The sequence below is a fragment of the Cyprinodon tularosa genome, unplaced genomic scaffold (assembly GCF_016077235.1).
Source record: "Cyprinodon tularosa strain WSP-4 unplaced genomic scaffold, ASM1607723v1 ctg382, whole genome shotgun sequence".
NCBI classification, from domain to species: domain Eukaryota; kingdom Metazoa; phylum Chordata; class Actinopteri; order Cyprinodontiformes; family Cyprinodontidae; genus Cyprinodon; species Cyprinodon tularosa.
Window position 1 is genome coordinate 67,849 of NW_024039099.1, and position 12,572 is coordinate 80,420.

The 12,572-nt window shown below is 40.9% G+C and overlaps 1 protein-coding gene across 3 annotated transcripts in view; it reads right to left on the bottom strand.

Moving 5' to 3' along the window:
* The window catches only part of copz2 (COPI coat complex subunit zeta 2), a 36,819-nt gene extending 26,014 nt beyond the window's left edge, over positions 1-10,805 (bottom strand). For all 3 annotated transcript variants that reach the window (XR_005281813.1, XM_038297102.1, XM_038297100.1), the window contains exon 1: positions 10,719-10,805. Coding sequence is in view for 2 of the 3 variants with exons in the window: in XM_038297102.1 (XP_038153030.1) it covers positions 10,719-10,736 (18 nt within the window). In the remaining variant the exon portion in view is untranslated. The remainder of the gene's footprint in view (positions 1-10,718) is intronic.
* Between the last annotated feature and the right edge of the window lie 1,767 nt (positions 10,806-12,572).

The following is a 12,572-nucleotide window of genomic DNA, read 5'->3' on the forward strand; positions in this document are numbered from 1 at the left end:
TCGGACATCGGCCACCCCACCGATATTTAACCCGATATTTGATCAGCTTCTGAGTTTCTAAAGTCTAAAAAAAACTCAGTTTTTACAGACTTAAAAACTTCTAAAGACGAGGGAAATAATATTGATACATTAAAATATCCCAATATCTTCATATGCTGATATATTGCCATTTAAAAACACCATATCAATCTCTTTTACTAATGAAATATTGCTATATGTCATCGTTATGCTACGAAATCCCCCGAAAATTCACAACATTTTGCCATATTTTTATATGTTGATATGTTGACGCGGTATCGATCTACAGGTGCTGGTCATAAAATTAGAATATCATGAAAAAGTAGATTGATTTCAGTAATTCCATTTAAAAAGTGAAACTTGTATATTATATTCATACATTACATACAAACTCATATATTTCAGATGTTTATTTTGTTTCATTTTGATGATTACAAATGACAACAAATGAAAATCCCAAATTCATCATATCAGAAAATTAGAATATTACTGAAGACCAATAAAAACAAAGGATTTATAGAAATGTTGGCCAACTGAAAAGTATGAACAAGTATGAGCATGTACAGCACTCAGTATTTAGTTGGGCCTCCTTTGGCCTGTATTACTGCAGCAATGCGGCGTGGCATGGAGTCGATCAGTCTGTGGCACTGCTCAGGTGTTATGATAGCCCAGGTTGCTCTAATAGTGGCTTTTAGCTCTTCTGAATTGTTGGGTCTGGTGTATTGCATCTTCTTCTTCACAATACCCCATAGATTTTCTATGGGGTTAAGGTCAGGAGAGTTTGCTGGCCAATTAAGAACAGGGATACCATGGTCCTTCAACCAGGTACTGGTAGCTTTGGCACTGTGTGCAGGTGCCAAGTCCTGTTGGAAAATGAAATCTGCATCTCCAAAAAGTTGGTCAGCTGCAGGAAGCATGAAGTGCTCTAAAACTTCCTGGTATGTGGCTGCGTTGACCCTGGACCTCAGAAAACACAATGGACCAACACCAGCAGATGACATGGCACCCCAAACCATCACTGACTGTGGAAACTTTACACTGGACTTCAAGCAACGTGGATGAAGTGCCTCTCTTCTTTTCCTCCAGACTCTGGGACCTTGATTTCCAAAGGAAATGCAAAATTTACTTTCATCAGAGAACATGACTTTGGACCACTCACCAGCAGTCCAGTCCTGTTTCTCTTTAGCCCAGGCAAGACGCTTCTGACGCTGTCTGTGGTTCAAGAGTGGCTTGACACAAGGAATGCGACAGCAGAAACCCATGTCTTTCATACGTCTGTGTGTGGTGGTTCTTGAAGCACTCACTCCAGCTGCAGTCCACTCTTTGTGAATCTCCCCCACATTTTTGAATGGGTTTTGTTTCACAATCCTCTCCAGGGTGCGGTTATCTCTCTTGCTTGTACACTTTTTTCGACCACATCTTTTCCTTCCCTTCGCCTCTCTATTAATGTGCTTGGACACTGAGCTCTGTGAACAGCCAGCCTCTTTAGCGATGACCTTTTGTGTCTTGCCCTCCTTGTGCAAGGTGTCGATGGTCGTCTTTTGGACAACTGTCAAGTCAGCAGTCTTCCCCATGATTGTGTAGCCTATAGAACTAGACTGAAAGACCATTTAAAGGCTTTTGCAGGTGGTTTGAGTTAATTAGCTGATTAGAGTGTGGCACCAGGGGCCATCAATTTTGAACCTTTTCACAATATTCTAATTTTCTGATATGATGAATTTGAGATTTTCATTTGTTGTCATTTGTAATCATCAAAATTAAACAAAATAAACATGTGAAATATATGAGTTTGTATGTAATGTATGAATATAATATACAAGTTTCACTTTTTAAATGGAATTACTGAAATCAATCTACTTTTTCATGATATTCTAATTTTATGACAGCACCTGTATTTTACTAACAAAATCTCACAAGAATTTGCAAAATATCACAAGAGTTTGTAACAGAACGATGAAATTTCACGAGATTTTGAAAGTAAAATAGATCGATACCGCGTTTTTAAAAATCAATTTGATATCAGCATATGAAAATATATTTGAGTATATTATTTTTCAAAGTGTCAGAAATGGATAACAAAACTGCTATTTTCAATGACTACTTATTTTTGTCCAGCTTTAACATCGGTATCGATATCGGTTATCGGCTACATGAGTTTTAAAATATCGGCATATCGGATATCGGCCGATATGCCGATATCCGATATAGCATTTAAGTGCATCCCTAACTTAAATGCTGACGCTGCTTTACTCTGCAGCACTCAACGACATACAACCCCTCACTGCTGCAAGAGCTCAGAGGAAATACAAGTGGAAAAAGTCACCACATAATCTGGCATTTAGCAAATTATTTTTATTTCGGTTTTCCAACTGTAGCCTACAGTCTTTGCATTCACGGCACAAATATGTTTACAAGTTTGCACAAGCTTGCTGTTGCACCAAAAATGTGCACCATTTATTAATTGTTTTATATTCATATATATACAGTTTGAAGTTAAGCAGGACGGGGTTATGTTTAAGATACTTGTTTTATTCTGCAAAGTTTGTTATTTTGTATTAAAGTGAGTTGCTGGATAATAATTTGTTTTCCATGTGTTCATGTCACAAATATCCAATTCGATGCATATTTGAAAATCATTTCACACACAAAGGGGGTTAAAACAAAAAAATGTCCACACGAGGAAGGGTAAAGGCAATCTGGTCAGCTGGTATTCACGAGGTGTCCAACCCTATGTGGATGTAGCATTAGCAACATTAGCAGTTAGAGGAGTGGCGGACTAGTGGTTGGGGCATAGAGCTTGGAATCCTGAGGTTCTGAGTTCGAGCCCCACTCCCACAGACTGCCACTCTGGGTCTCTGAGCAAGACCCTTAACCCCACACTGCTCCCTGGGCGCCGTACAGTGGCAGCCCACAGCTCCACACAGGGATGGGTTAAATGCAGAGGTAAATTTCTCTAATATGAGATCAATAAAGTTAAACTGGCCATAAAACCCGTTTCGACCCGGGAACAATGAGCTTTTAGTGGCCGTGGGAACAGCTCACTGACGTGTCTACTCACATGTCTACTCGGGTCAAACGACTTGGCAAGTGACCCAAGTTAAAATGGCATCGACTCTGATCATCATGCTGTGGGAACACCAGAGCCGGGTTGAATCGCTAAATTACGTGACACCATTAAACGCAACGTACGCACGTCAACACACCACGCCAGTCGCTTCTGATCCAACAAGCGGAAACAACGGTTTCCATTCGAACATGGAGCAGCTCTGGTGAGAGGGATTCAGAGAGAAACAATAAAGCACACTGACTACGCCCTGGCTTACTTACATGTTGCTCTCCATTGTTTACTGTCCTGATTTATGTCGCGCTGGTGACATCACCAACGCCAGCCCAGTGTGATGGAGTCACCAGACATGCAGCAGCGGGGGGGGGGGGGGGGGGGGGAGGGGGGGGGCAACTGAACTTGCCAACGAGGGGTTAGACCAGCCTTATTTGCCAGTGGGAAGGGAGCCAAAGGCCGATTGTTAGCGGGTCGACCCATGTTTGAAAAACACACATTAACCTGCTATCTTCAGTGGGAAAGAGGCTTCAGATTTGCCTTTGCAAAGCTGGACTTTTTCTTATCGTCAGATTTTTAAAAATGATGGGTTTCATTTTAAGACATTTCAAGCCCCAAAGAAGTTCTATTTAAACTATTGCATCTGAAGGTAAGGTCTGGATGGAAGTGGAATTAGCTTCCCAGGAAAAGTGGATAAATCCCAGTTAAGTCATAATTTAACAATTGGGATAAGCTACTTTTTCCACACAGGGTCAGGTTGGTTTGGATAGTTTTTTTTTTCTATTGAATACAATAATTATTATTCTTTTGTATTATTCAAGTTATCTTGGACCTTTATATAAAAATCTTTGATGACATTAAAACAACAGCAGCGTTATCCACAGAAATGCTGTTTACAAGAAAAAATGTCAGCCTGAAGTACCAGAAAAGATCCTGGTCTGATCCGGCAGGTTTCTACGTTTTAAGTTAATTTATACGTTAATAAACTGTTTGAGAGGAGTGATCATAGCGCTCTGCATCAGCGGTGCTGTCTCTGACTCCCTGCCAGCTCCCAGATCAGCTTTTCTCATTGGTTGATGCGGCGCGTCGAGCAGCCGAAGTTCCATTTTTCCAGCTTCAGCATCAGCTGCTTCATTTAAATGGCAGAAAATTATTGTACCTTAAATCATTGTTCTCTTCTAAGACACTTTTCACACAAACAAAAACTTTTCATTATACACACCAATAATTATCAATTTCAAAGGAACTTAAATGGGAAAAAAAAGAAAAGTAATTCCAAAAAAAATCCCAATTATATCACTAACTGTAGTTCTGCACTCCACCAGTAGGTGGCGACATGTTCACATGAAGCTTCCTGAACTGAGGGGATCGTTGAAGCAATTAGCCCAAATGTTTCAATGCCTAATGAGGCTTCACTTCACCATCACTGAAACTTATTCTTAATCAAAAACTAGTGTTGCACCGATACCAGTATTGGGCGGGCCCCGATTCAGCACTGGCATCTGTACCAACAAATAGGGCACTGATACCATTTCGAGAGCCAAAAGTTTATTCCACTATTGTCACCCATTCCAGGTAGCAGGCTCGGACTGGTAAGATGTGGGCCGGTCCTAATTTCAGCGTTTGAGGGCTCGTCCTCCTTAAATCATAGCGGCCTCAACACTTCCTCTCCGTCTGAAGCTCCTAATCGTGACAGTAATTAACTGAAGGAGCTCAGGAAGTAATCCAATGTTAACTACCTAGGGTTGTCACGATACTAAACTTTTCAACTCGATACCGATACTAAGGAAAATATTCGATACTCGATACCATTTTCGATACCACAAGGATAAAATTTCAACAGAAATATTTTGATTAATAATTAAAATACAATAAATAAATAAATACAATAAACAATAAGAACAACATTTTGAGGTTGTTTGCTGTGCACAGTATTTAGCAAGCTTGATAAAAAACGTACAAAATTAAAATTAAGTTTTCCTTACTTGGCTATGCTTTGCACACATAACAATGACACTAGACAAACCGGTTAAGAAACAAAAATAATTCTCAGCAGCTGCACCTGTTACAAAAAAAGTCTGAAACTGAAAAGTGCACAGAATTATTCAATCACAGTGTTCAGAAAGTGCATTTTCCTCTATTCTGCACTTTAGATGAATGACTGTTTAGGTGCGACTGGTACTCGATACTTTTGAAAATGAGTATTGTATCCGGATACAACATTTCAGTATCGATACTTTTTTGAGTATCGATACTTTTGACAACCCTATAACTACCTAAATGATACATGCCGTATATATAGCCCTTCCTATTATGCACGTTCTTTGTGACGGTTGGCAGATGGTGTCATTTTCTATTTCTTCAAACTGCAAAATCCTCTGTCAAAAGTACACATTTGTTTCTTAAGTAGAAGTATAGATAATGCAGTTTAAAAACACTCTGGTAAAAGTTGAAGTATCAACTTGACCTCTTTACTCAAGTAAAAGTGAAAAAGTATGTGCTCCAAAAACTACTTAAAGTATAAAGTAACCTTTAAAAAACAGCCAGATGCCACTATATGAATTAAAGCTCAATTTTTCGACTATTTCTAAAAATTCTCTGAGATAGGGCCAAGGATGAGGGAGGTCTTGTTGGTCTCCGTCTCCCGATACGCTCTCGCCTGTGTCCGACCTTTCAGACATTTCAACATCTTTTTCTGAATCCCACATTGTAGCATGGCATAGACAATTCACGTTAGCAGTTTGAAGAACACCTGCTTGCTTCTGATGATTTCCTTTAAAGGCACACTATGCAACATTTTTCAGTTAATTAATGTGTTCCGTAACGTTTTGGATGATTAAATGAGTCATTTCAGGTTGAACAAAGGTATTCTCGGCCGCCCTGGTGGTCTGTGGGGGAAATACCGTACTTGCAATTGCAGGAGCACCGACCCGCACCCACAGGCTCAGAAGTCTCGTGAGAGTCAGTCTTGCTTTACGGCGAGAACTGCTACACCCCCCAGTTAAGAGCATGCTCGTTGCTAGCACAGTGGCGATCAATAAATCCTGAAAGACAGTACTTAAAATCATGTCATCTTATCTTCAACAAACTGGACTAAACCTAAGGATTTAAGGAAACATAAATAAGATCATGTAGGTGGCGATAATGCTCCATTTGGTTGCAAGTCGCCAGTAAAACAAGAAGAAGAAGACAGTGGCGATCTTTGTGTAGTGCTGCTTTCACACCGGACGCAGCAAAATCGCGTCTGCTGCTTCATTTTTGCTGCTTGTACCAGTTAGTTCTGACGCGCGGCTGAAGCAGCTTTGCTGCTCTGGCTGCGCCGTGCAAAAGTGTGTCTGAGGCGCGTTGGGCGGAGCTTCACTATCCTTTCTCTGCCTTGCAGCTATATTTGCTGTGATCAGTGGGAATAAAGTAGTTTTAATATGTGTTTAAGTGAGAAAATACACCTGAAAACGTAATCAGTGCCGTCAGTTCATCCAGATTATTATCCTGCCTTCAATATTTTTTCTGTCGGAGACGCTCAGACCCCCACATACCAGCGGTGCGGCGACAGTAGGGATCCCTTCATCAGCAGCCTCTGGCCTGGTCGCCTCCTCGCGGTTCACCGCGGCAGCTGGTAGGTGTTTTTCATCTAAATAATCCAAACTGCAGGCAGCAGGATAATAAAAGCCAACATATTCTGCCGGCAGATTTCTGCATTTTAAGTTAATTTAGGCGTCAATAAACTGTTTAAAATGAGTGATCATCAGCGCTGTGTCTCTCTCCCTGCCAGCTCCTAGATCAGCTTCTCTGATTGGTTGACAGCAAAAATTCAATTTTTTCATCTCGAGCAGCAGCGCGTTTGCGGCGCGTCAGATGCTTAGTCATTCGTTGCGTTCGTCTGTCTGCTAAGCTCAAAACAACCGCGCCTGGCTTGACGGAGAAACCAGGAGAACAGCTGTGCATATTTACGACAGTGCACTTTTACTTTCGCCCTCTGGGGGGAGCCTCGCTGGAAAATCAACACCGGTTGCCTAGTGTACCTTTAACTAACCAATGAGTGTTTGCGTTCTATGACTCATCCAATCACACTAGTTTTCACTAGATGTGGATGGAGCCAATGATCTGCATTGGATGGAGCACATGACGGGAAATAAATATGTAGAAACATTAAACCAGGGGTAACCAATTAAATATCAGTCGGTCTGAATAAAGAAAATCATCAACCAGTAAAGGTCCGGAGACATTTTTAATGATCTGTTACTTTAAACAGAATTTAACACTGAAATCAAATTAGGTATTTATGGATTCATGTTATACATTGAATTTTTAAAGGAAAATTCCGGTTTTTAACACTTTTAGCCCATTTTCTGTAGTGTCCAGGATGAAATCGAATGATCGACACCAAAATGTTGACAATTGGTCCTGTCTCTGCTATTTGGCTCATGCAGAATCCCCCCCTGGCTGCTTCAGAATGGCTGCCATAGTGCATGTCCGATAATGTCCTTAAAACAACCTTAAACGTTCTTTTTTTAAAATATGCTACTCACCGGGTCGACAGCGCTGTTCAATGACGTTCCAAAAAAAGTTTCGTAAAGAAAAAACGTTCCTGTCTTGTTTTATTTAGCATTTTGTAAATCCCATTGAGTTCTGTTGGAATAGTCAATATCCCTCCGCCACCGGAAACGGGGCCTGTTTACGCTTAGTTGTAGTCTTTTCGCAAGGCCCAAGTGTTTCTGCTTCACTCTGTGTACTCCGACGTCGAGGTGCTAACGTCTCTGTTAAACACTTTAAAAAAACTCTGAAAATGGAATACGAAAGGTGGATTCTTGAGGAGGACATATTGGACTTTGAGTTTGACGGTAGAGGATACCGTCGCCAACTAGTGGACTGGAGTGTGCAACGCTTCAGATTCGAACGGGAAGCGGAAGTTTATAAGCGGTTGTGATGTATCGGAAAAAAATAGTTCTGGGATTTACAAAATGCTAAATAAAACAAGACAGGAACGGTTTTTCTTTACGAAACTTTTTTTGGAACGTCATTGAACAGCGCTGACGACCCGGTGAGTAGCATATTTTAAAAAAAGAACGTTTAAGGTTGTTTTAAGGACATTATCGGACATGCACTATGGAAGCCATTCTGAAGCACCCAGGGGGGGATTCTGCATGAGCCAAATAGCAGAGACAGGACCAATCGTCAAAATTTTGGTGTCGATCATTCGATTTCATCCTGGACACTACAGAAAATGGGCTAAAAGTGTTAAAAACCAGAATTTTCCTTTAAATAAAAAAAATAGAAATTGCCAGAAAACTGCATCCCATTCTATCTCAGAGGAGTGGACACTTTGACTGTATTCCTGTATATCCATCAGTAGTTAAAGGTCAAGGGTCAGAAAATGCTAATTCTGCCTGTAAAACAATGACTGTGTAATTGTCGCTTTATGATCTAAAGCCTCATTTGGAGCTTTTAAACAGGCTTTTAAAAAACTTTGATAATTTGCTGCTGTAATATTATAGATTTTTTAGAATAAAAAGCTAACAAATGTGCATAATCAAAAAAATAACAGAAATACAATTATAGAGCATTCAGTATAGTGAGAAAGCCCACAATGTTTCGGAATAAATACATTGAGTACATATGAGTTAAGTTCTGTTCCGTTTATGTCTCTTTCCTTGTAAGTGGGAAATGTCCAATGCTCCTGAATGCACCATAGCTATGCATCACACTGGTCTCTAAACGCTTAAGACAAAGCTTTGCAGTTCCAAACTCCTGTCGGCATCACTGTTTATTGTTGTGTGTGAAAAACAAGAGACGACAAAAAATAAATCAGCCGAACCTCGGACAAAATCTTTGGATCTAATGTTGTTCATAACACCCGTACTGGGGATGTATATCTCGGCAGGGATGCACTTTTCGGCATAACACCGGACCACGGTCCGCTAATCCATGACCTCTGCATTAAACCGAAGCCAAGAGTAACGAGTAACGTTTGTTTTAAAAATGTAAGGAATAGAAAGTACAGATACTTGTGTGAAAATGTAATGAGTAGAAAACAGAAGTAGGAGGAAAAATAAGTAATGGAGTAAAGTATAGATACCTAAAAAGTGTACTTAAGTACAGTAACGAAGTATTTGTACTTGGTTACTTGACACCTCTGAAAATCTTTGCAACAAACTAAATTATAATAAAACTAAAATGCTTTCTTTAAACCAAACTACGATATTTCTCTTATATTTGGCAAATTTGGGTCTGAATATTTTGTAAAAATATGTTGCGGTGCATGATGGGGTTTTGCATCTGATGGCTAAAGTTTCCCGTCTTACGTGCATTGTTGGCAGGTTGGGATGTTTCCCAATTTGGCGGTTTAGGATGGCGGTCTATGAGTAGAAAATGTTTTTTATTTAGATTGATGGCCGAAGAGATCAATAGACTTTGGTTCAAATTGGGCGAGATTTCGTACATCCAGGCGGTTTACGAACATATTTTCTGGGCTGGAAAACCGTATGTGTGAGTGGGTGTCTGGCTGGCTTCGTGCAACTGTGGACATTACGCAGCAGCAGTCACTGTGGCGTCCGCGTTACTAACCCAAGCCAGTGAAATCGCATTATAGAAGTCTTTGTGATACTTGACGATAGATCGGTTCTATCTATCTGAATCTACTAGATTCATTTTGTATTTGTTTTTTCCTGCCTCACAAAGGTGGGCAGCAGCTTGACAGGAAGCCATGATGGCAATTATTTTACATCCAATTAGTTTGCAGTTCTTCATTTATTCACACACACATCTATTTCAAACAGATGGTATCGGTATCAGCCGATACTACACAGCCAGGTATCGGTATAAGGGGCCAAAAAATAGCATCGGTGCAACACTAATAAAAACACTTATTTATTGAACAGTATGTAATTATTTTATATTTAAAGTACTTTAAGATGTTTGAATTCTGAATATGGCCGGACTTTTCCTTTAATTTAAATACAGTGTTTTTAAAAAAAACTCTTTTTAATAGACTTCTCAGTATAATAGAACTTTGAATAAAGTCCCAATGAGCCCCTTTAAAGGCAGACCTCTGATGGAGAGCAAACATTTATGGTCACATAATGAGGCTGTTAGATCAGATGGAAGCAGCAGGTTTGGTTTAATGGGAGGACAGATCTGAGCGTCAGGATGCAGCTGAAGACACGGTGCGCGAGGCACAACGTTGGACGTGGCACCAACCCTGCTATACACGTCACTACATTCACGCTCAACACGCGCACCGAAACACGCAGCAGCCGCAAGGAGAAAAAAGAAGAAGGTAACCGGATTAAAAGGCAGCGGGCTGCGTGAAGCCGGACTTTCAGCGTCTGTGGAGCTGAAATAAAACCCGGCAGCTGTGGATCAACTGGTCCCTTTAATGGAGAGGAAGAGCCGGGGAAGTTCTGCCCCGAACAGCGCTGGTTTCCCATCTCAGCCACCACACACCGATCAGAAATAAATCCACAGATTCGGTTTAATTCATGCATCAAAGCACCGATCAAACCGGCCTCGGTGAAAAAAACAACCTTTGAGAATCAGACAGAAAAGCAGCTGAGCTCCATCCCCCCGCCTTGCCTCTGAACTCTGCCCCTGTAAGGGCTCCACAGCAGGCGGCCTCAGCCTGACCGAACACCGGGAAGCTCACCAGGGAAGCGGAGTCCATCGCTGCCGCCGCTGCGCTCACTCTCTGTTGACGTGGACTGCTTTGAGCTGTCACACAGCGCGCGCTCCCGATCCTTCTTCTTCTTCTTATGGGGTTTTATGGCGGTTGGCAGACTTGTGAATTGTGCATTACCGCCACCAACTGATATGGAGTAAAGCAAGAAAACAGAAAACGATTCACCCCCCCCCCCCCCCCCCCCAAAAAAAAAAAAAAAAAAAAAAAAAAAAAAAAAAAAAAAAAAAACCTGTGTAACTTAAACCAACATAATACTAAATCACATTTGCCCATATAATTTTTAATTTACTCTAGGTCATCTTAACTCTGCCAGTTTCTGATGGTCCCATCGGTCCTCCCATCATACTTCCAACCATCTCCCAGTTCAAATCTTTAATGTCCAGATATTTTTCTGCAGCCTTCACTATTATTTTGATTTTTTCCGTTTTTTTTGTTGTCTGTGCAGTACAATTAATTACTTCTACCATGAAAAGAACAAAATTTGTCTTTTTAACAATAAGTGAGTCTTCATCAATTTTTTGATTCTCTAGAGGTTTGGAATTTGCCGTGTGTTGAACTGTAGGTTTGGGTTTTTCTGACTGAGATGGGATCCTTTTTGCAGCTTCAGCGTAGGTTATTCCGAGCTCAAATTTCATTTTTTTAATTTCCTCAGACCTTTTGCTTGCTTCACAGCCGCGATAAGCAGCAGTATGTTCTCCACCACAATTACAGCATTTTATTATAGCTTCTTTTCCACATTTACCATATTCGTGTTCTCCTGCACACCTTCCACACCTCTGTTTCCCTTTACAAACTGCTGCAATGTGACCGAATTTTTGGCATTTGAAACATCTCAATGGTGGAGGATTGTAGATTTTGACATTATAGCTTATGTAACCGATGAATACTTTGCTTGGTAATTGCTCTTCCTCAAATTTAATTAGCACTGATAAACTGTCAGATCTTTCTCCGTTTCTTGTTGTTTTTAACCGTTTTACTTCTTTTACTTTTGCACCGCTTATGTTTTCCAGAATCTCTTTTTCAGAAATTTTTAGAGGAACTCCTCCAATGACTCCCCTGCTGATCTTTTTGTTCTCCATTAGGCTGCACTGAACTCTTATCCCGTCAATTTTGTTGATCCGTATTGCTTTGCCTTGCTGGGCGCTGTCTCTGCAGTTAATTAGCAGGTCTCCACTGTACAGAATTCTGGCACCTCTGACTTCTCCGACAAGTTTATTGATGGTTTTTGTTAAGTGAACCGGATTCCAATTTGTAAAAGAGTCTGCCTGATTAACGACTTTGAATATGACTTTGAATTCATTTTGTTGTGCTGTGGAATGTATGGAATGATCATCACTGGATTGTTCTGAACTAGATTCCCCTTGAACTGATCTCTGTTTTTTCCGCTTTTTCTCATTTTTTGATGTTGCTATCTTCCACCCTTCATTGTCACTATTTCCCTCTTCCATCCCACAAGAATCGCTTCCTGTTTCCTCACTACTCACGGCCCAAGACATTTCTCCATAAGCAGCTTCAAAACACGCGCCATGCACCAAACGACCATCCACATCCGACCGACTCCCCTTTCCCAAGGGCAAGTGCAGCAACTCGTATAAACCACATTCATGTAACTGCCGCGCTCCCGATCCTGAGCCACGAGTGCACGACCACCAGCAGCACGGAGAAACGCCCCTTTCCTTCCCCCTCATGCCTTTCACAATAAAAGCCGGTCTTAAATCGGGCTCCATAATCATGTATGAATTCATGGGCTGCATTTATCAAACTCTACCGGTCTACCTGGACCGGTAGAGTTTGGGCTGTGGATCCAAACAGGTCCAGTCT